Below are 25657 nucleotides of genomic sequence, written 5' to 3'. Positions count from 1 at the left end.
CATCAAATCTTTCAGAGACCCCTCCCCCTACAAGTAAGGCCGCACCCCCCTAAATATTGAGGAAAAAACCTTTCAAAACATGCTCCTAAAAATTTCCAATGGCACAGTCTGCGCCATGACCCCCCCCCCCCTTCTCTCCAAGATGGGGACCACCCTGTCTCTTCTGTTTCATAAAAGCTTATTTCTCACATTGTCCACAAGATTTTTTGCTAAAAAGGTATGCAGCAGTCATGCCGCAAAGCAGTTGTCATATGTTTTTAACGTCACAAATAAAATCCGTTAATGGCAAAAAAAAAATTCATTTTAATTTTTTAAATTGCATTTTAATTAAGTCTGCTTTTAATTTAATTGAAACAGTATTTTGTACTTGGAACAGCAATATTTCAGTTAGACAATTATAAATTCTATATTTACCTTAAATCCTGTTTCAAGAAACTTATCGATGGAAAAAAATGCATTTGTGGTTTAACGTACCTAATGTTTCAAACCATCAGACAACCACCTTGAAGTCACTTTCATTTTAATTTGTAAGTAGAAGGTCAGATGGTGAATGATATGGTAGTTATGTAGAGAAAAATAGATTGTGAAATTCATAGGGGGGAGTATTATGATAATTTTCTACTTCAAAACTCTCATGATGCTGTTCTGTAAAAATGGTTGCTATGCAAGCATCATAATAATTATCATGCGACTGTCATGTTTGGGTGATCAATGAGCAAGCAAATGCAGAAAGTCACAAAAGAGAAAAATTAATAACATTTTCAGTCATTCAATAAAAATCATTTTCAAAAGAAAAAATTTCAAGATAGTTTGAATTTTATTCACATATGTATATTGCTTACAATCACTAAATTTATATACAATAAACTATTTTGTTGAAACCCTTGTTCGCTTATCCCAAGCAAAATTTGCACCATAACTTTTTTTCTTGACGGTAGAAACAGCTGGTTCATCAATGTAATAAGGCCATCCTTTAAAACAAAAACAAAAGAATTACGTTACAGTAAATAGTTTGGAAAACATCTAAAATAAAGAGGAATTTACACAGCAAGCTTAATTCAAGCTACAATTTTAAAATGCTCTTAACTTTAAAGCCACTGATCAATTCATATTTCACCAGAAATATCGTGAAGCCATCGGATTTGCATGATTCTAGAATGCAAATAGACGGCACTGTCAGGATAAGCCTTAAATGGTTACGTTACACACGGAAATGTTGTTAGACAAAAGGATACAACTAATACCAAGTGTTAGTGAAAAGTTTACTAGGGAAAAGATAAGATTACTTTGCTTACATCAAAAGCAATGACAGTGAAAAGAAAAAGAGGAGCCATATTGAGTAACCTCCACCTAACTCCACTGCTAACTGGAAGCTCGTAATGGCATGTTCCAAACCATAATGGGGGAAGGGGGGGGGGTATCAGCGCTGATTCTATGATTCTGGTGCCCATTTCACATGTTAGCATACTTCCTCAATAGCAATGTGAATACTGATAGTGTCATTTATAGACACACTTTAGAACTATTCTTTTTATTCATTCACCAGACAAAATCCAATGACCTTATGATTGTTCTGGAGAAATATCAAATCATTTTGACCCGTAGTTTTAAATTAAAGCATTATAAAATTGCAACTTTAATTATAATCACCTTGTATATCATCTATCATTAAATTATTAAATAAAATGCGAACAGATGAAAATATTACAATAAGAAATGCAAAATATTCAGTGAAATTAAGATAGTACAGAACACAATCAAAACAAATCGGCATTGCCGAGGACAATAATGGTATTGAGAACGAAATCAACTACAACAATAAATGCTATTTTGTCTATCAAGAAATTTGCAAAACACTGCTGAAAAAAATCACCGAAAGGAAAAAAGACGTTTCGAAATGAAATGTGATTTAAAGTGAAGCAGTCACAATAGGTTTCATTTGCTGATTGTGTCCCAAAATCTACACCTTTTCTGCATTGAAAAATTGGTTCCTTGTAACTGCAAATTATCTGTAGAAAATATTTTTGCAATTTGAGTGTCAAACAGTTGATGTCATACATTTAGAAATCTTGTAGATTCAGATCAATCCAGTAATTCCCAATTCAGTAATTTTAAATTTTTGCCTTAGCGGTTGTGAATAAGACAACAAAGCAAAGCAGTATGAATGCATCCAGGTTTGACTTAAATGATGAACCGCTCACATGGCAAGCATGAAAACTCAAAACACAAATTTGCAAAAAATTCAGACACACACTCTGGAATAACATGCAACCACTTTTTCAATGCAAAAAGATGTGAGTTTATGAATGCAATACTATTTATTATTTTCAAAAAAAATATTTAATCTTATGCAGGTTTATTTTCAACATTAACCTTTTGAGTCTGAGCTGGTACAAGATAAAGCAAGAGCCTTTTCACCTCAGAATCCAAAATTTTCTGATGACAATTTTGTCTGGTCTAACCACCTTAGGCTCTTAAGGCTAAAACGACGTAAGATACTAAAAAAATAATAATATTAATGATAAAATAAAGATTCCTCAACTCCATGCTTCAAAAAAAAGAGCAGATGTGTGCATCACATGACTTCATTTTACGCCAATTTAATAATAATCGTAGTGCTTTGGAGTAAGCAAAGAAACACTTTAAACATCTGTGCCCCAAGTTTGTTGCGACCTGAAGCAAGAAAACGTTTTATACAGCTTAATTTTCCCAATATTGGACTTTTAATGTGATTCAATGGTTAACTTTCTAAATATCGCTAATAATGGTCAAAATGAAACCAAATTAAAAAAAAAAACGCCCAAATTTTTTGTTGCCAAGTTGGCGACCAAAAGCTTGCCGATATGTTGCCAAGTGTTTGCCAAATTATAACAACACTTGAGTTTGCATTGATATTAACAATGATTTCCCCCCGAAAAAGCGTAAGAGACCCCTTTAGGAACATCCGAATGCAACCAAAAGGGGAGGTGAACAACTAGACTCCACTAGGAGCCTACGTATTAAATTTCAACTTTCTAGAACATACCGTTTTTGAGTTATGCGAGATACATACGAACATACATACGTACATACAGACATCACGAGAAAACTCGTTCTAATTAATTCGAGGATCATCAAAATGGATATTTCGGGTGTCTGTGCGTTCTTAGACATATATCCACGTGTGGTCGGGTTGAAAAAAACTCAGCATTCATTCGGGGCGAGAAAAATGAAAATTAAGGCCTATTTTTGGGTCAAATTTTTTCGTGAATACAATACTTCCTGTACTTTGTAAAAGGAAGTAAAAAAAGAAAGAAAGAAATGAAAGCAGGAAAAGAATAGAAAGAAAGAAAATTGATATAACACAATAAACTAATTTGAAATTTTGTATTGTATCTTGCCAGTTTTTCATGCATAGGATATCTGAATAAATTTTGAGCTTTGTTTTTTTTTGACTACATCAATGGGTGTGAATATGTATTGTAAATCAAAACCTAGACAAAAACTAAGCTATTGATAAATACAGATTTATCATTTTTACTATGTATGCAATAAAATACAAATGTAAGATACACAATGGAATTAAAATAATACAGTAAATTCATTCGAATGCCAAGCGAAGTGATACAAGTTGCTAATGGTGAAACTCTAAATGCAAGGTACAGATTAGAATAGTGTAACTGCAACAAAACCAAATGAAAAGAAAGGGAAAAGGTAAAATGTGTACGATTATAAAAGTTAATGTCAATTTAGATACTGCAATGTACAGAAAATTCTATGTGAACATAAAAATCAAACTGAACTTTGTTTTTGAAAGAGTTAATCAAGCAATATTAGTAAATTATGCTGAATACTTCAATTATTTTCAGACCAATGTAGTTTAAACCAAATCAACCCTGGTTAAAACTATAAAAAATATTTAAAAGAAAAAAAAAAGAGAAAGATAGTTGATGGCTTTTTAAAAAGTATTCTTGGCAACAACTGCAAATGTCAGCATGTTTCAATTATTTATTCTTTCGTTTTTTTCACGCCGTGGACTGTGGAAGTTTTGCGTGGTGGTAGAGTTCTTCAATTTTTGGGGATTTGGTTAGTTTGTTCGTCTTTCTGCTTGTTCCTGCTTTTATTTTTGTTATTTTGCTGCTGTGCGTTGTAATGCATAGCATCTGTCTTTGGTTTCCTTCTGGGGAGGAGTAAGTATGGCTACAGAACGAAAAAATGGCTCAGATAGGGTCATGGAGGAAAATGGGAAAGATAAAGTCACTAAAAGAAATGAATATGTTTACGAGGCAAGTTTATTTCGAACGGATAAAATTCAAGCAGCGCTGGAAAATGGAGCAACTAAAAGTAAAATTGTCATTTTTGGAATAAATAAAGAATTACCGAAGAACAAGGGAATGAACTTCCATAATGAAATTGGCAAAATAGTTGAAAAAGAAGATGAGGTTTATTTCACCAGAAATGGAAACATTATTGTTACAACAAGCAGTACTGATACCATTAAGAAGGTTAGTGAAACAAATTTATTCTTAGGTATAGAAGTCGATACAAGGTTAATAGAGGATGCAATAAGTACGAAATATGTGATTAGGAACATAGATGTAGACCTTTCAGTGGGTTTCATTGCTAAAGAACTTTCTGAAAGAATTATGAAAGTCACTCAAGTCATCCGGTTCAAAAAAAAAGGGGCTGAAACGCCTATACCTGTGGTCCTAGTAAAAGAGCTGGGCATCACAAACAGAGCTGAAATTAAAATAGGTTGGGTCAATTATAAAATCAGTAAATTCATAGAAAATCCTCTCATTTGTAAAAATTGTAAAAAAATAGGGCATCCTGCCAAATATTGTAAAGGAACGGTAAGGTGTGCTGACTGTGGGTTAGAACACGAAAATTGCGGCAATTTAACTACTTGCTTTCGATGACAAGGCAACCACAATGCAGAAAATAAGAATTGCCCTGTGTTAATAAGATTTTCAGAAAATAAAGGGAATGAACGAGAAAAAAACACAACGTATGCAAACATGGTTAAAGAAGGTAAAAAGGAGGAGGAAAATAAAGATGCAATAATTAATAATTTAAAAAAAGAGCTGTAGGATAGAGAAAAAGAAATCGCGTATCTAAAACTTGAAATAAAAAATATTAAAGAGGAACTATAAATTGTTAAATATAGCTAAAAATGCAATATCACATTAGAGAATGAAAAGTTGAATACTTCTGAAATTACTATGATAATGCAGTACAGAGATATTATGGGAAGTAGAAGTTGTGATTAAATTCTTCCAAATGCGGGATCTATTCTGTCGGACTCTGAGAATATGGAGGGTTTTCCCTTTGATGGCGATCCTATGGATGCTGAGGGTGTGGTCCACAATCCTTTTTAGGGGGTTGTGTCCTTTTTTTTTTTGGTCGTTTTCATGGATTGTTTTTTGTTATCATGGAACTGCCGCAGTTTGGCCAGAAATTTTATTTATTTGAAAAACCTTATTTCTTGGTTATCTCCCACTATTATTTGCCTCCAAGAGACTTGGAGCAATAATTGTGACATCACTGTAATCAACGGGTATTATAGTTTTTCAAAAGAACGTTCTTCCCTCAGTGAAGGAGGAGGACTTTGTATATATATTAGAAGCAATTTCTCAGCCAGCAAAGTCAAGATTAACATCTTAAATTCTAATTTTGAAATTAACAGCATAAAAATTTTATATAACAAAAAATACTATCAAATCATCAATTGTTATAGACCGCCAGGAACCTTCACAGATGCTGATTTAAATAATTTTAAAAAAATACAAAAGGGAAGAAATCAGATTTTCACAGGGGACTTTAACGCTAGAAATACTATAACGGGTGACAGGAAATCTTTTCCCAGCTCTACTAAATTCTATGAGTGGATTCAAGATAACAACATTTGTATAATTAATAAAAACATTCCCACTCGTATAAACAAAAAAGAAAGACAATGGAATTCTTGATTTAACCGTAGTAAGTGCTGAACTGGTCAGAGAGTTATTTTGGTTTAGAATCGAAGAACACGGGGAAAGTGATCATTATCCTATCATAGTTAGAAATACAGAAAAGAAAAATTGCACCAAAATCAAAAGATACGTTAATTGGAACAATTTTAAAGATAATATGAGTAAAATTACGAATAATATTGATTTCAATGGGTTTAACTGTAACACTTATATTCAATTCACTCACCTTATTGATTCTAATGTTGAAAATGTTACTAAAGTGATTAAATATAACAATAATAACCAAATGACAATTGGTGGAACAGGGAGTGTGCAAAAAAGAAAAAGCAGAAGAATCAAGCAAAAAACAGAGCCTATAGATCACAACATGTTGCTGATTGGATTGAATATAAAAAAAATTAGCGATCTTCAGAAAATGTATAATTGAAGCCAAAAAAAAAAAAAAAAAAAATACTGGGAACACATAAATTACAAAATAAAACATCCTAAAGATATCTATAAGTCTGTTAACAAGCTCAAAAACATTATGAATAGAACAGCCATCAATTACCTTGTTTTAATAAAAGACAAAATTGAACATTTTGAACAAGACAAACAAGTGGAGCTTTTTGCTAAACATTTTGAAAAGAAAATAGACACAACTAAAAAAACTTATACAATGGAAAGGAAAATCAAAGGCAATACCCACATTTTTACAATAGAAGAATTACAAAGAGATTAAGGATCTTAAAAACACAACAGCTGGATCAGATAAAATTTCGAATAAAATTATTAGAAATTTACCAGAAAAAACAATTGAGATTTGTCTAAATATTTTCAACTATAGCCTTAAAGAAGGAAAGATACCAGATAATTGGAAAACATCAATGATAATACCTATATGCAAACCTGGGAGAAACCCACAAGATATAGATAGTTACCGACCTATTGCCTTAACCCAATGTTTCTGCAAATTGATGAAAAAGCTCATCTTGAAAAGGCTAACATGGTGGGAAAAAGAAAATAAAATATTCCCAAATTACATGCACGGATTCAGGAAAGGAAAAAGTGCCGAAGATTGTGTAGGGCAAATAATTAATTCATTAAAGTTTTTAAGAAAAGAAAAGAACACAGTTTTTCTTGTATCTATGGATATAAAAGGAGCATACGATAACATAAACAATGAAATCCTAGTAGAAAAACTTTGGACATTGAAAATAGAACAGGACCTTATAAACTGGATTAAAGAGTGGCTGCTGAATAGGAAACTGGTAGTTAAATGGAGAAGTAAGATATCAACAGAAAGAAATGTCGATTTTGGACTGCCACAGGGGTCTATTTTATCGCCTTTTTTGTTCAATTGTTTTATGACTGATTTTTACTGTTGTAATGATACTTGCAAAGTATATATATATATGCGGATGATATCTCTTGTATAATCTTCAACAAAGACACTGCGACAACGGCCCTCAAAAATTTTATAACTGATATTGAGAAATGGTCAGAAATCAACAAGTTAACATTCTCAGCGGAAAAGAGCAGCATCCAAGACATGACAGCCACGAGAAATAAATGTACAGATATCATAAAGATAAATGGAAAAACCATTCCTTGGAAAGTTCAACATAAATTACTGGGTGTCCATATTGATTACAACCTGTCATGGAGAAAACATACTAATGAAGTTGAAAGGAAAATCAATAAGAGCAGTAATGTCATTAAGTATTTGGGAAGCAGAACAGGCTTCAATAATGATAACCTTCTTAAAATTATCAAACAAGTAGTACAGCCGAAAATTGATTATGGAAATATATTTAGAATTAAGGACACTAAATATAACAGAAATAAACTAGATACTATCACAAATAAAGTAATCAGGAATGCACTAAAACTTAACAACTTCGCACCGAATGATGTTATTAGATATTTCACTAATATTAATATGTACGAGAATAGGTTGAAATGGAAAATCATAAAGTGGAATCTGAAAATAATGTATAAGGAAGATAAACATATCAACACTGAAACACACAATCAGATAAGTTCAACAGAGGTGGAAGAAGATGTCATGAACTTCTGTAAAAGCTTTATGAACTTATATAACACCAATCACTGGAAAGATAAAAAGCTGGAAAACAACCCACCATGGTACAACAAAAAACTTAAAATAATCACGGATGAAAGAAGATTTTAACGAACACAAGTTGAAGAAGAAATAAAACAGGACTTTCTAGAATTTTTAAATGAAAATAAAGGTAAAGAAGTCTGGGCTACAGATGGTTCCAAAAACCGGAATTATGTCGGTTTTGGGATCATGAATCAAAATAAAGATATTACGAGAAAAATTCAGATTCCTAGCTTTTGCTCTATTTTCACAGCTGAGCTTGCTGCCATATGCCACCAAATACTTAATTAATGCTGAGTCTCCCACTATTATTCTTACAGACAGCCTTAGTGTGATTAATGCTATTATTAGTAATGAAAAAAAGAATCAAGACCCCCTTTTAGAATTACAAGAATTTACCTAGAGAAATTAACCAATAAAAATGATATTACTTTACTGTGGACCCCTAGCCACTCAGACATTGATTTAAATGAAGAAGCAGATGCACTTGCAAAAGAGGCAACAAATAATTCGATCATCCCGAGCTTAAACATCACAACTTGGAAAGATGCATGTAGATTTTTAACAAGTAGGCAAAATGAAGAACATCAGAAACAATGGAAGAAATCTAAATACTTTGAAAAGTTTAAAAATAGAAAAATTCCTTCCGTTAAAGCAAATCATACAGTTAAAAATAGAAAGATGGAAATCTTCCTAAATTAGATTAATTTGTGACAGTATTATCACTAAAAACAAGCTTTTCAAACTTAAGTCCTCTAATTCTCCAAATTGCGATAAATGTGGTGCGATGGAAACTGTGGATCATATTCTGCACTTTTTCAGTAATACAAATAGCCATAGAGAAAAGTTATTGGACTATATTTTCAAGAACAACATCAGTTATAACGGCAATTTTTTGGCTCATGATACGATCTTCTCCCCTGGGGTGGCTCAGGCTTTATGCTCTTTCTTTTTTTGACTGCTCTTTTGGTGTTGCATGCTTTCTTTCTTTTTTCCCTTTGTGTATGTTGGTTGTACTGCTCTCTCTTCGACTTTTCATTGCTTTTGTCATGCATGTTGTTTCTATTTTTTCTCTCTCATTTGGTTAACTACTTGTTTGTCTATGCTTGTATCTGAATTTTTAAGGACATCGTTTTAGTAAACTCCTTGCCGGTTGGACCTGGGTTCTGGCTACTTCTGAGGAACCTTTTGAGAGACACATCACATATTAGTAGCAGAGGCAAGGCGTGAAATAAACGCAGCCCTCTATAATTTGTAGAAGTCGGAAGACTCGTATTCAAGTTCAAGTTCAATTTATTCTTTAATATGATAAAAATTAATAATATGTAAATAAAATACCATTTTTTTCACAAAATTTGATGGCTTCTTCTTGGCTTGAAAACTGTACATTCATATTTGATAGGGGATCCCCACTACATAAAAAAACATAAATCATAGGTCAGCAAAAAAGAAAAAAAAACAAACAAATTAACAATTTGTTAGGTAACAGTCTTTTGTAGAAGAACAGAAATAGTACTGAAGCAAAGAATTCGTACTCCATTTAATTAATTTGTTTTAACATACACAAGTAGATAACAATTTTTAAAAGAGATTTCTTAGAATCACAAAATTTTATCACATTTCTTAAAATTTGAATTGACCTCACATTTTCATCTCTTAGGAGCAATTGCAACTAGACTAATGCACTTCCAATGTCTTAATAATAATAATGAAACTAAAAATCTTAATTTTATAAATCCATCTTTAATTTTTGTTTCAAAAAACAGTGCTATTCAAAAAAAAAAAAAAATTGAAAAATAATTTTTCAAACTTTATTTTGTACAGAGAACAAACTAGTATACCATATGACATCTATACAATAACATAAAATAACATAAGTATCTATAATTTTTGAACATTAATTTGAATTTTAGATTTCACTTGTTCCATTTCTCCATGTAATTCTGTTAGAAGTAGTAACGTAAAATTTCCTGATATTTTGAAGTGGTGCAAAAAAAAAGTTTTTTTTTTTAAGTTTTTTTTTCTCGGAAAATTGAAAAAAATGGAAAATTTGATTTTTTTAATGAATAAAAATAGGGTTTTTTAATAGCTCTGTGTTTTTTGGTACATATAAAAGGTTAAGCGTTCAAAAACATACAAAATCAAGACATCTTTTTCCGCTTGACAAAAACAGCCTTTTTGTTTTGTGACTTTGCCTTCTTGGTCACACGCCAGAAACAAGTCAAATCGTCGTTCAACCAATAATATTGAGTAAGGTGTGTCTGATCATAAGAATTACATTTTCTATTTTAGATTGCCTTTGAAACGAAATAATAATTGTAATTATTGACTTTCAAACATAGATGGATATTGTTTGAAAGAAAAATAAGTATGATTTCCCTTCCTTGCAATGTAACTTTACTCTCTGAAAATGAAAGCTAATGAGTTCAGATTTTTTCCAATCCAGTCAAAGTCCGAATACTGCTATGTAAATTTAAAATAGAAAAAAATCTGTTGAATAATAACGATTAAAAAAAAATCAAAACTTTTTATTTAAGTTTAAATTTTGTTCAGTGTTATGTAAAAGTTAGTAAGTTTTGTTCAATGCTATGTAAAAGTTAATAATAAAGTAGATTCAAAATAATAAGAACTAGTATTGTGTTTAAGGAGGAAAACCAGTTTAGAAGGCTGAAATTTTTGTGTTTTTCGTGGTTTTTTTTAATCAAGAAGAAATAATCAGAATTTCTTTAAACTTGGAGAATATTTTAATTATCGTTTGAAGTACACCTTGTAATTTTTTGAAGATTAGTAGAGTTAGAAGCTGCTGATCATGGGCGGCCACCATCAAAGCTTGTTGCTGGTGTGCATTACCGAAGCCACAATTTTTGTCTGTAATCATTACAATTTTTCTTTCTCATAAACAACATATTTCCCCAGAATATGAACTTAATTGTGATCAAAAAAGTTGAGAATTGCACGTTTTTGAGGTGTTTGATTACAACATTATGTTTTTCTACCGTTTTTTTCCCACTTCTTGCATTAAAAAAATATTTTTATTAATATCATCATCAAAGAGTTAGGTTCATAATTGAATAAAGAACATTCACACAAATTTTCAGAATGATTGGTCAAAAACTTTTTGAACTATAATGCACACGTTATAAAAAGTTGTTTAAAAAAAAACGCGTTTGAAAAAAAAATGCTGTGAACGTTTTTGAATCTCTAGTTACTTTAAATGCTCATAGCATCGGAACTAATCAGAATTTTTCACTCAAATTTTGGCAACATATTCTTGGATAGTTTTATTAACATTTTATTACATTAAAAAAAAGTGAATTTTTTGACCGGTCTGAACTAGTTTCCCCCTTAGGTATGTTGGTGATAAAATTGCCAAATACATTTTTTTCTTTGTTGTCTAAACAAACTTGGATTTCTACACGTATGGGGAAAAAACTCTTTGAGTGCCTATAATTGTTCCATTAAAGCAAACATACTTTCCCTGAGGCTATACTGGATCCTTGAGAACTAAGGTAAGTTTTGGTTAAATTTTGATGAATAGAAATGACTTATGTATTGATTACTGAAGAATTCTAAACTATAACAATGTTTCATATAATTTGAACAACGGCAACCCAAGCCAACTTGTGCCTGAAAGTGTGGACGAACACTGTGTACTAGACCAAATTTAAAAAAAAAATCTTTTTGGAAGTTTGAAAAGTCATGTTGATAAAACGTTGCCTCACAGCCTCACATGTACACCATAAAAATAATAGTTTAAAAAACTAAAAAAACACATTTTAGTAGCAAAATGAACGAAAATGTTAAAAATAATGTTAGGATGATAAGTATATAAAGTAATTGACCAAACACTTAATCTAACTGTAATAGAAAAAAAAGCGTGGGGGCTGCCTATTTACATTTTTGCATTTATAACAAGTGGAAGAAATTTAAGACAACTGATAAGAAACCCCCCACCCTTTGGAGGCAAGCATGGGGGGGGGGGGGGGCAGAATTATAAAAAAGATATAGAAGAAAGTTTCATGATAGCCACAACATACTAATTTTCTATTACAGTAATATTAAGCGTTTGGTCAATTACTTTATATACTTGTCAAAAAGTTTATTTTTAACTTCTTAGTTCATTTTGCTACTAAAGCGTTTTTTTAGTTTTTTAAACTATTATTTTACTTTTTACTTTTTAGTTCATTTTGCTACAAAAGCATGTGTTTCTTTAGTTTTTTTTAAATATTATTTTTTAAAATAAGATTTAGACACTAAATATTGTTAACACTTGTAACACTTAAATGAAATCTTTGAGCATGTGTTCAATTTTTATAATGGAATGTATCTTAGTATGCTATTGCATTATTTGCATCAGACATTTTGAATGCTTTCTGGTAAATTCATGTGCAAACATTGTTACACACCACAGCTCTGATTTGTATGTTGTAAGTAATTCTAATAAGTCGCTGGCTATTTGTCCAAAGGAAAGTTAGACCCACAAACATACAAATTAAGCTAATAAAATTAAGTGTTAATTAGAATAAGCTAATAACTTATCTTTAACAAATTAATTTGATTATAGAATATTGCATTTGTTATTGGCTCTGAGGTTGCATTCCAAATTTTAAAAGAATCTGATCCCAAAAAGGGGGCGAAAATTGAGTTGCAGGATTATAAATTTAATTTTGGTGTAGACGGGATCAGAACGCACGCCCAATGATTCTCAGAGGTGGACGTCAGCGAAGACCCACGCCTTCGACTGCTCGACCACGAACGCTCATAAAGTGGTGGAATGCACTAACAGTAATAAGTCACTAGCTCTTAGTCCAAAGGAGAGTTATTCACAAACATACAAGTGAAGCTCATAAAAGCGTGTTAAAAATAGTTACCCAAATCAAAAAATAATTACGTGTCCAGCAGGAGGCCTAATTTTTTTTTAATTTTTAGGCCTCCTGAAATCATTTTGCAGTTGTTCTGATGCATCCGAAGACAGTAAAAACGTCACTGAGTCATTCTAGTTCTCCAATAAAGTAAAACATGAGCATAACTCATTAAACTCACAGAAAAAGCTGAATTGTTTAATATGTTACAACTATGGATCAGGCTCTCCTTTAGTTTCATTTGAACCAGTTTATTCATTACACAAGTATGTTCACAAACTAGGCGAAAATTTATTGATTCGCAAAACCGTGAAGTTTCTTCCAGTGTACATAAAATCCTTTAAATTCATTTTGTTTTTCACATCTCTTGTAAATAAAGGCAAGCATTTTTTTTTTACGTAGAAATCGAGACCTGTTAAGTGAAAAAGTGGAAGCATTTTGGTTAATGTTTCTAGGTGCATCCCTATTTTGCATACTTTCTGCTTGAATGATTTTTCAATAAGTATAAACATCCAACAATATTGCGCTTAAGGTGTACAGAAGGTACATTTTTCATTCTAGGTTTCTCGCTAAAGCTTTACGTTTGATATGATGAACTTGGACAGTTTCATTTTCTTTTGTAAAAAGAATGAGTGAACATTTTCTAATTTTCATTTATTCTTTGTTTCTCTGCTCGTTCGCCTTACGATAATTAAATCTCATTACAAATTTGTCTGATACCAAAATTATTCTCCATTCAAAATAAAACTCGGTAGGGAACTTTCCAGTTGAAAAATGAAATACAGCTGAAAATTCATCAATGTTAACATTTTGAGGTCTATGCCCAAGCATCACTCAGGTTGCCGTTTTTGGTGAAGGGAACTATGCCCGAGATTCACTCGGGGTCAAAATTTTATTCTCTCAGCTATAAAAGTACGAGTTCCATATGTTTCTAACCTTTTCAGATACTATCTACGAATCTTTTACTTTCAATATATATATATATATATATATATATATATATATATATATATATATATATATATATATATATATATATATGGGAGCACCAGACAGAAATAACTACATGAATTGTGATAGAATAAGAGGTTTCAATTCGAGTTTGTGCTTTGAAATGTACTATACAAAAGCAAAATTAATTAAATAATTCTTGTTTTCAAATTAAACCTATTTTCAGATAATTGTTCAAGATTTAGGTAAGTTTTTAAATGAGTCTGGGAAAAATTTTTATGGTTAAAATTGATGTTTTCCTATGCCGAACTTTTTTTTCTTAGTTTCAGTCAAGCTTTTTTTGACAATTTCTTACTAAAAATTTATTTTTATTTTATTCAAATAGTTCCTTCATCACGAAAGAAAATATCTTGAAGTATGTAATACAATAAAAATTACTAAAATACACATCTTAAAAGTATTTTTTACAAAATCATACAAAGTGCCAAAAAAACCCCAGACTGGAGGGAGATATGTGGTCGAAATAGCTCAGACCTGAAAGTGTTAAAGGCATAGATACGTAGGGGAAGGAATGCTTGCGTTACTTGTATCGTCAATTATTGAACTATTTATGTTTTCTATAACCGCCGTGTTTTGCCAGCACACATTCTTATATAAACATGCATTGGAGCCTTATTATATCATTCTTTGCCCCCCTTTTTTTAAGAATAGGATCTTCCATATTGTCTTGAAAAGTGTTTTGTCTCATTTTTTCAAAAATCGAACGTTCCAATTATTTGTTTGTTTTGCGATTGTAAAAGAACTATTGAATCTACAGAGACTTCATTTTTGACTTAAATGAAAACCAATTAAATGTACTGTAACAGTAAAACCAGTTTTTTTTTTTCAATTATAGTGAGAATTCATATTCATATTTGGCGTGGAAGGTGATCAAAGCATAATTTTTTCATTTTTCATCAAAAATTTCACATTTTAATGTGCTTTAAAACGGTATTCTGATTTAGCATCAAAAGTTGGATAGTTTAGGAGTTTATAAGGGAAGAACTAAAAAGGTCCGAAAATTTCATTGTTTTTCGCTAATTAGGCAGTGAGCACAGGTTTTTGAAAACTGCAAACTTAGACTTACACTACCCAGTAACTGACCCAAACAACATATTTAAAATCAGAACTACATTTCATTTTGCAATTTTAGTCCTTTTTTTTTGTATAGACTGTACTAAACATTCAAAACGATAATTTACGATTAATAGACAACATTACACATAAATGAAACCAACAGATGTTCCAGTTTCAAAATGTTTCCTTTTAAGCTCACTCATGAAAGTTTTTCTTTTTTAAAAAGATATTCCTTATACATAATGCAAAAAAGGTTATTGAAACTACAGCAAGTGGGAAGTTAACTTACGTAGATGACCACCCCATTAAAGGATTTTCCCATCTTTGTCTGGTCTCAAATTCCATTTTCCATTTTCTTGTGTTGAATGTGCCAGACTGCATAGGATTCTTCGCGGGTCGAAATATTCGAACCAACCTTCCCTTCACATGTTCGTCAGGGACTCCAGTCAGTGGCGTTATGTCACTCTGTCAAGAGTTTGAGACTGAATTACACAGAAATACTAACCACATGGATAATGTAATATTAAATTAAAATGGAAGCAAAGGTATAAGTACGTTCAACAATGAAAATTTTGCAAATCTGACATTAAATTCTGTACTATATCAAGAATGCATTACTTAACCTAAGTTGACTCTAGTGGTTAATACAACCATTGGGAGACCATCCCAAAAAAATTTAGGACTCTTTTGTCTATTATTCTTGAAATAGGCCTTTTTATGAAACAAGTAGTAGGGGAATGTGGGGCAATGTGAAATGGTTAAGTGACTGAGCTTTTCCAGTGAAACAATTGAAAATTTGTTTTGAAAATTACAGTACATAAAGAAAGAACATTGTATTTTATGATAAAACTTGCATGAAACATTTTTTATTTTTGGCAGTAAATTGTGCCTTCAAGAAAAAAGTGGAAAATTCTCACTTCTTTTTTTTTATGGGGCAAAGTGAAAAATGATATTTTTTCGAATGAAATATTTTTTATTCGATTGTGAAAAATATTTTTGAACAAATTAAAGAGCAAATAAAAGGATAATTGAATAAAGGAAAAGATAATGAAACAATAAAATAATAAATAAAAAAGTTAATTAATACACGAGGAAAAATTAATGAGTGAATAAAATATCAAATGAATAAGAAAATAACTGAATGAATGAATTAGTAAGTGAATTATTAAAGAAAGTAATGTAAATAAATCATTTAATAAGTAAATACGTAACTGATTTAGTAAATGTAATGTCATATGTAAATGAAATGAACTATTTCACTTTGCCCCGTATGCACTTGACTAATTGTGCAAAATATTAAAAATACAAATAAGCTAAATAAATACTGCACCGAATATTAGAAGATCCCAAATTATGTTTAAAAACGTAAAAAGAAGAACTTAATCATTTAATAATATCAAAATAAATTTTGACTTACTACAAAATATTACAATTTGAGTACCCATTATTGAAAATTGCTTGTATTATCATATGCTTTGATTTTCTGAGGTACTTTTTCTTAATTGGAATAGCCTATATTTGTTACTACATTGTTAAAACATTACTAGGTAAGTGGCGCTAAAAGCAGAGTAAATGTTTCACCATTTCACTTTACCCCACATTCCCCTACTTATTAATAATTGCACTGCATGAAAAGAAAAAAAAACATCAATATGCTTCTGATACCATTCTTCCTGATTATAATTAGCGGTGCCACTCCTCAATTAGCTCCAAAAAAAATTTAAATGGCAACCAGAAGTTTTGGTGCAATTGACACAAGGGCAATTAAAAATACTTTTGTAACTTGCTGTAAGAAGTAATAGCCATCAACCATACTGAGAGAAGAGAACTTTTTTGCGCATCATCACCATGGCATTACCATTTACCGATTTTCTCTCGGGGCATCGTGGCTAGCAATGAAACAAGTGTTTTTCCTGCATAATTGTATTTATTTTTCCCAAAACTTAGCATTTAAATAAGTTTCCCTCTTCCCTGTTATTTTCTGCCTGAGGCATTGCCAGTCACGGTCATCTCTCCAAGGCAGGACTTTCATTTTCTGCTCCCGAAAAAAGCTACTTAATTTGCTAATTTTACTGCTTTTTAAACATTTCAATGGAAAATTTCAAATTTCTACAAATCTCTAACACTGCTTTTCCCCCATCTATTAATCCTTGCATTAATCAAAGCATGTATATTGAAAAAATTCACTTAAATTTGTTCTAAAATCAGCGTAGGTTGAAAAAATTGACAATAATAAAAAAAGCTTCACACCTTTTGGCTTTTCAATCCCCACCATTTTTTAAGTATCTATTAACAGAATAAGGATATAAATGGAAGTATTCAGTTACTGAAAACATTTTTATTGAATTGCACACATACATTACTTCTAAAAATTACTTCTCATATTGATGTTTTTTATTCTACAATGTTTTGATTTATTCTAAAGATAAGACTAAGTTTTATGATCTTTTTTAAAAAGTTTTCTAGGGTTTAAAATGCAGTTTCATAGTTTCCAACACATAAAAAGAAAACACTTTTATTTTTTGAAACATACCAAACTTCATACATGTATTAAACCTAAATATGAATGATGCATTTGAAACCTCAACCCGTTTGCATCCAATTAATATTACAATTATTTTGAAAGTTGGAATTCATTTTGACACATGCTGACTTAAATGTGTTTATTTTAATTTTTATTTTTACAACTTGTTAACTTCTCCACTTAATTGCAGTTCTTATGAAATAACTGGTAGTTAATTATTTTCAGAAAATACTAGCATGTAGTAAAAGCTTATGTTGATAGGTATCAATCAAAGTTGATGGCTTGATGTTCCAAAATGTTGCACAATGACATGGAATATCCAATTTTGTTTAAATGTTATCAAAATGTATGCAAATAAATTCTTAATTATATATTTTTAAAAATCTTCTGAATTGGATTTTTCTGGCTTTATCCTTCTGACTTCTTGAAGAAGACTTTTACAAAAGAGGCATGAAATTACAAATCTTATTTAGCAGTAATTATTTTTAACTATGAAAAATTAAAAAAATATATATATATAAGATATTTTTTATACAATTCAAAATCACTCATGATCAAATAAATGTTTTTATATCTACAACTAAATAACTGCTTGCAAGAGCTGAAAACTTTTCTTGTACGTAACTACGCAAATTTAAAATGGCTACCAAAGTTTATCGTATTGGTAGCCAATGACTGCCAAAGAAATATTCCAGTCTACCATAGGCGGATTTACAGGGGTGCCAGGGGGTGCGGCGCACCCCTAACATTTTTGGTTGGATTTTCAAAAAAAATTGAATGGAATGTATTTTATCAGGAATTCATTCTGAAAAGGCTGAACTGAATCCAGCAACTTTACTGTTTTACTAGTAAGACTGTGTCATTTCAGGGGAATGAAGAAACGAAAAATCCGTCGACTATGAACGCTATCTACTGGAGGTTTAATTCACTGGAGTTAGGCTTAAAATTTCAACAATCAAAATATCACCAGACAAGCAATTACTTTGTTTAAATGTAGAAGGGGAGAAGCAATTTTCACCGGTCATTTCTTAACGGGACGACTTTTTAGTTATAGAATAATTGTATGCTCTGTAATTGGATATTTAATGGTTAAGCATTACAATTTCTTTTTCTTAGAAACAACCATGGGTAATAAAATCAAAAAATATGGTTACAGTTAACTCGGGCTAAAAGGCGATTCGACTTACGTGAAAGGGCTATAACGCAAATTTTTCACGAGTAATGAATTTTAGAGCTAACGCGAATCGACAAAACTAATTTTCTGAAAGGAAGTATCGGCCTTGTTATTCGCTACTAAATATTGATTTCGTGAAACGTTATTACATCTCTTTAGCATCACTGATAGCGAAAGTTCTCACACCAAACTAGTCTACGCATTGAATTGTTAGTGCATCAAATAACCACTCAGCATCTTGCATTTATTATTATTTTTTTCATTCTAATTATTAAAGTTGACGAAATATAATGACACCTTAGTGCACTGTTTCATCAAAAGTTTGAAGAAAAGTAAAAGAAAGTTTCTGCCAAAAAAAAAAAAAAACTTTCTCGATATTCTTGAACAACTACAAAACGTTGACGGTAGCACAACAATAATTATGAGTGAATCTTCCATACGAACAATTAAAAGTCAAAACAATAGACATCCGTAAAAGTTCAGAACTTAGTTTCAACATCGAAGCTTGCAAAGTAGTGTCTAAGCAAAGCAAATATGTATCATGAAAATGGAAGCTGCTCATGTATTGTGGATCTAAGAGATCAGGAAGAGAGGCTGTTGCATAAATGGAAACGTTATATAAAAAAAGGCAAAGCAAACATATTTAAAAACGTATTAAAAAAGAATAACGATCTGATTATGGAGCATAAATCATCACCATCTTTATTTTTCAACTCATGAATATTATTACTGTATTTACTGTACAGTACTATTAAAGTATAGTGCAGCTTTTATTATTACTACATAATGTACATGCCGTGTTGTTTTATTTTATGTCTTTAACTCCCATTGATCATCAGTGGCGGATTGGTTGAAAAAATCGGCCCTGGCGTTAGAAGATGTAGCGGCCTCATAGATCTTATAGATATTAAATTTCACCTAACGATTTGGATATCAATTAAATATGAGGAAATTATGATTAACAACTAAATATGCTTTATTTAAACAAAATTTAACCGATAGGAACACTTCTGCGCTTTAATGGTGAACAAATTGATGCAGTATTAGCTAAACCTTATTTTAGGGGGAAATTGTGATTGTAATTGTCCATTTAAGTATTTGTATAATGCCCGGAACTTGATTGAATATTTCCGTAATGATAACACTGCTTGGCTAGTATGTCCTTTTCTACAGTCATAACAAGTAACTTAATTGTTCTGTTATGCGAAACTGATCTAGCGATGTTCATGGGTGAAAGACTAGGGCCGTCTTCGAACGTGATGGGTCCCTCGACACAAACATACATTACTGGGCCCTATCATAAACATTCCCTTTTTTATACTGCCATACCCTGACGACCCCCAGACTCGATGCGAGGTCAAAAACCTGGTGGGAGGGATCGGGTACGAGTTTGGCAGCCCCTTAATTTTTTTCAAACCCATGTATCAATACAGAGAGAGAGAGGACTTAGCTTTTATGGCTTCTGGGAGTCATTAAAGTATTAGTAATATAAATTTAATGGAAAGATTAACATTGAATCGGAAATAGGGGGGGTCCGGGGGGCCTCTCCTCCGGAAATTTTTTGAAATTGTAGTCTTAAAAACTCAATTTTAGACAATATTTGGTGATGTTAGGGGACTGTAGGTTCAGGGTTTCTCCTGCTGCAATTTTTCAGAAGTGGAAATCCAAAAACAGAATTTTAAATTATCTTCGAGTATATATGGTATGAAAAGCGGTTCCGGGGGCTCTCCTCTGAAATTAAAAAAATATATGTTAGCTCTGAAAGCTCAGTGATGTTAGGAAAAAGAGTTTTCAGGAGGCTCACCCGGAAAATTTTAGAGATTGAAGCACAGAAAACGAGATTTAAAATGTTCTTCATTGATGATGCCGAAAGAGTGGAGGGGACGGGGCACTTTCCCAGAAAATTTTTGATACTGTTAATTTAAAAACACAGTTTTAGACCAACTTTGGGAATGTTAAAAAAAAAATGGGAGAGATTCGAGTACTTTCCTCCAGCATATTTTTGAAACTGGAATTCCATGTTATGGCGGGAGTGAATTCGGCTGTTCTCTTATGAAATTATTCAAAATTGAAGCCCAAAAATTTAAATTTTACACGATCTTCGATGATATTACGGGGGGGGGGGGGAGGTTTCGGGGACCACCGGAATTCTTTCGACATTGGTTTTTATCAACTTATTTTCTTTTTAAACTGAGGGGACCGAAACCGTGAGTTTGTACAGCGTACAGAATACTTTATGCTTCGTCAAAAAATGTTTGAAACTCGCATTTTTGCGGTCTTTGGCATTTGATTTCATAATCTTAATAATGTAGAGTCTTTCATGCTCCTCAATGGTATTTTAAGATTGCATTTTTTTTAAATAATTTTACAGAAAAAATATTTTGTCACTTTTATTCTAATTGTTATAAACAGGGTCGCCGATGATAAAAGCGGATCCGGGAAAAATGACACACGTCAATTTTTTCACAGGCCCCCTTCTACGCCTTTTACCATTACGATATTTTACCCTCAGCGCGAGTTCAATTCCGAGCCGGGCCCCTATTCTCCAACTAAGCTGACATGACCTCACGTCGGCCCTTGTTGTAAGTTTCATTTTATAGTAATTGTGAATTGTCCTTTATAAAGAAAAGCGTCAAAAGTATTTTAACTTTTTAACGACCGCTAAGGTTTCCCTGTTTTTTTTTTATAATTTTTTTTTAAATTTATTCATTTATTTTTTATTACACCACTAAAAATATATTGGCAGCCCCAGGACCCGACTAACTAAAAGTGAGGCGCCTAGGCCCACATTAATTTGGAGGCCCCCCTGAAGACTATGCAGTGTTTGATTTACATTTTTAAAGCACGAATGCATTTATGGAGGCCTCTTTGTCTAATCACAAATCACTTATGTGCATTTTTGAGTCCCCTTTGAGTCCCCTCAAAATCGTAACCAAGTAAATTCGTTACTGGAAGAATGATTAAAAATTCCCCTTTAGAGAAGTTTTTTTCCAATAATATAATATTTTTTTTATTTTTTAAAAAATGCATGTATTTTTCATATCGTTGCAATGCTATGCAAAAATGTGGGGCCCCTTAGGAACATAGGCCACAGGCCTAGGCCTAGTTAGCCTGTGTGGTAATAAGGCCCTGGGCAGTTCCATTTCAGAATTCCCCCCCTCTTGGTAACGGCCCTGCCTCCTTCCACCTGCAAGCTTTAGCCCATGCGTAAAAGAGGAACTGAGGCTGTGTTTTGTGAGTTTGCGTTATCCTAAACACATGCGCGCAAAATTTACATTTTGCTGTTAGTAGACAGGTCCGAAAGACTTTGCTGTTAGTTGATCGGCCCGAAGCATGACCGGCCCACCGGGCAAATGCCCGGTTGCCCACCGGCTGTATCCGCCACTGTTGATCATTCGTTTTGTGCATCTTAAAGCATTTTATGTTGAATTAAACAGCTTTTTTATTTTTTAAAAACAGTAAAAGTTCAGCTCATTCTTAAGAAACTGTAATGTGTAATGTATAGTTGAGATGCTTTAAAGCAGTTTAAGGGGGGTATTTAACAGTGTCTAAAAGAATTTGGTATGTTACTAAAAAAATTGTATACGTATACAATTGTATATACATTATTCCAACTAACAGTGCTGCAAAATTGCTCTGAAATCAACTAAATACAAGCATTTGTGCTGTAAATTTTCTAAATTTTCCGAAGGAAGGTCCCTGAAAACCCCATGTTTGTCTTAGAAAATACTCCCCAGGGCTGCCACTGATTTCCACTACTAAAATTAATTGTTGCACCCCCAGAATTCACAGCCTAAATCTGCCTATGCAGTCTACAGCATTATTAATAAACTATACTTCACCCTCCTCTGTCAATGCAAGTCTTCTGAACAAAAGTGCATATGCAATGAATGGGAGGAAGGAGGGTATCTTCCTGATAAACCTTTCAAAATGAAATCTTAACCCCCCCCCCCCCCCCCCAACAATCTTGCTTTTGAATCTGTACTTGATACTGACACATATACAAATTACATAATGCTCTTTTCCAAGAAACTGGAAAGACATTTGAAGTATTATAATGCAATAATATATTTTTTATAACATATTCATAGGGGGCACTGAACTTAAATTGTTGGGAGGGGAGAAGTTCCAAGTTTTGCAGAATGATAAAAAATGGGTATGCTCACATATGTACATCTCATGAAATGGGACACTAGGCATTCAAAAATTGCAATACTGTCGCCAACTTTGCCAAATAAGGAAATTTTTGGGAGGTCACAGTGACCTTCCATGACCTCCTATCGAAGCACCCTTGCACATTCAATAAAATTATGATGGACTGGAAGGCAAGAAGACGCATGAAAGTGAAAGAGCAGGCAGCCCAGCTACAATAAAAGAATGATTTGGTTGGTCATACTTCCAACTATGCATTTTAAACAAAGAAGGTATAGTAATGGTATGGTAGCTTAGTCATACAATGAAAGTCGTTTAACATGATAAAATATTTCCATTAAATATTGAATTGCATACTGTTGAAGGACGAAAGCAGAATTGAATTGCTACTTAAAAATATTATTTTGGATAAATAAAGAAGCTGAAAAAGAAGAAATATTGTGTTTCAATAAAAACTCACCAAAGCTGGGGCTGACATTTCTTTCTGCAACTTTTTTAGCTGAGTTTTTTTTTCAGGATCTAATAAAACTTCCTTAGCATCCAAAATTTCAGGTTCATTGCGTTTTTCATATCTATTGACAGATGTAGCACTGAAGCATCTAGCAAAAGATACAAGGGTTATTATATCATGTACAGTAACCCCCTGTTACATTGCGCTTTTCGGGGGACAAAGAAAAAGAGCGTTATATCCGAACACAAGTAAATTACACAAGTAAATTAGCATTTGTTCTTTTTGACATGATTTTCTAATGGTTTCGATGTAGTTCACGATTGCACTATCACACCTATTGAAATTTAAACAAGATTGAAATTTAAGTAAATTTTCACTGTTAGAAAGTTCAAAACATCAGATGGCAAATGAAGACTATCTTTCTGAGCTACCGCAAGATAAAAGTGAGCATTCCAATACCCTCTTATTCCAAATAGACTTTCTAATCCGTTTGACTTGCTGTAGAAAGGATGTGAAAAGTAAAAGTAACCACATTGTTTGCAGAAAACTCTTTTGCTCGTTCAGATCATTCTTCCTTTTCTTGATGCAAATCCCGGTTGTGCAACCAAGCACAAATCTTTTCTGTACTAAAAGAAGGGCTCATGTTCTCTTCTACATGGGCTAGTATGACACCTGCTTGTCTCTCACTCATTGTAAAGGCAATGTATCAATACAAAAGAAGATGTCAAGAAGTTTACAGACTATCCTATACGGAAATATACTGAGCGGGTATGTGCCAGGGAATTGCTGCTGTTTTACCAGCAAATTCAGAATAGCTCCTTTTGCTCATTGACAAAATAAAGAAGAAAGAGACCTTCTCTGAGCAATGCCACATGTTTTCAGAAATGGTTTCAAACTTAAAGCAAAGTTTTTTTTCTTCTTATTTTAGGCTTTAATATTTCGGGAGACAGAAGAAAAGAGCGATATATCTGAATGAGTGATATAACGAGGGGCTACTGTACTTTAATGTAATTTTTAAAATAGGATTTTTTTTAAAGTTTTAGTTTTATATTTAATGTACATGGTCTGTCGAGAAAGTAATGAGATGATGATTATAAGACCAGGGATGGGAAATCAAAGAAAAATTTCTGGAACAGTATTTTGCAGTTCTGAAGCAGGCCCAAATAACAATTTTAAGGGTGAACACCTGCTGTTAGAGATTTTTCACAAATGTTAAAAATTAACCATATATATATCTGTACAGTGAAGCACCATTTATACATTTCTCTTTAATGCATTTTTATCAGTTATTCAGTCATTTTTGAAATTGGTGCCTGCAGAGACATACACATATTTTTTTTGTACGAGGTGTGGCTATTAAAGAACAAGACTGATGCTTGATGCTGCTACAGAAGAACCATGCATGCGCCAAATCTGAACGACCGACAATTCGTGATGTAAACTCTCTCCCGTGTTTGTAGAGAAATCGGTCTGGCCGTAAACATTGTTTATATAAGAGGTGTCTGCTTTGTTTTGACGGAAAACATGATTAGTGTAATAGTAAAACAACGAATTCTCGTGAAATTTCACATGAAACTTGGTAAAACTGCTACTGAAACTTATCGTTTATTAAAAGAAGTTTATTGCCATGAATGTTCATCACGTGCACAAGTTTTTGAGTGGTTCAAGCGTTTCCCAAGATGGTCGAGAAGACATTGCAGATGACCACCTGGGTCACTCATCCACGTCCAAAATGGACAAAAATATCGAATCCTAATATTGAATTAATCAACATTACTACCGTGAGGTGCTTGCTCAACTCCCGTGAAAGAGTAATGAAAAAATAACCTTAAATTGTGGAAGAACAAGTTGTGGGTTCTTCATCAAGATAATGAGTTGGCACATTCCGTGTTTTCTGTCAAGATGTTTCTAGCCAAGTACAACATCTCAATTTTACACCATCCACCTTATTCGCCTGACCTGGCACCATATGACTTATCTATACCCCAGGTTGAAATCTGCATTAAAGGGAAATAGATTTCAGTTCATTGAAGCTGTGAAAAAAAAGAGCGGCATGTGTCATACAGGAGCTCACAGAACAAAACTTCCAGCTCTGTTTCAAACAATGGAAAATTCACATGGAGCATTATAAGGATAGAGGAGGGATGTATATTGAAGGTGATAAAAACTAAATATGTATACATTTGAAATAAACTATTTGACAGCAATAATTTCATTATTTAATAGCAACACCTCGTATACCTATTAAAAGAGCCTGATTACCGTAAAGACTCAGGAAGCTTGAGCTTTCCTCAGAATTAACAGGGGGCCCAGAAATACTTAAAAATTTCAGTTTCTGCTTTTGAATGCATTTTTAACAGTATTTAAATATT

General features: G+C 32.4%; 1 protein-coding gene across 1 annotated transcript in view; it reads right to left on the bottom strand.

Moving 5' to 3' along the window:
• Positions 1 to 798: 798 nt before the first annotated feature.
• Positions 799 to 25657, bottom strand: part of LOC129235244 (NADH dehydrogenase [ubiquinone] iron-sulfur protein 4, mitochondrial-like) — a 29457-nt gene continuing 4598 nt past the window's right edge. Inside the window, exons 2-5 of the mRNA XM_054868954.1 lie at positions 23295 to 23433; positions 15274 to 15449; positions 9394 to 9467; positions 799 to 971 (exon numbers count right to left, since the gene is read on the bottom strand). Of these exons, the coding sequence (XP_054724929.1) occupies positions 868 to 971; positions 9394 to 9467; positions 15274 to 15449; positions 23295 to 23433 (493 nt within the window). The 3' untranslated portion in view covers positions 799 to 867. The remainder of the gene's footprint in view (positions 972 to 9393; positions 9468 to 15273; positions 15450 to 23294; positions 23434 to 25657) is intronic.

The sequence above is a fragment of the Uloborus diversus genome, chromosome 2, assembly GCF_026930045.1.
Source record: "Uloborus diversus isolate 005 chromosome 2, Udiv.v.3.1, whole genome shotgun sequence".
NCBI lineage: Eukaryota > Metazoa > Arthropoda > Arachnida > Araneae > Uloboridae > Uloborus > Uloborus diversus.
This window is presented reverse-complemented; position numbering and strand designations above follow the sequence as displayed.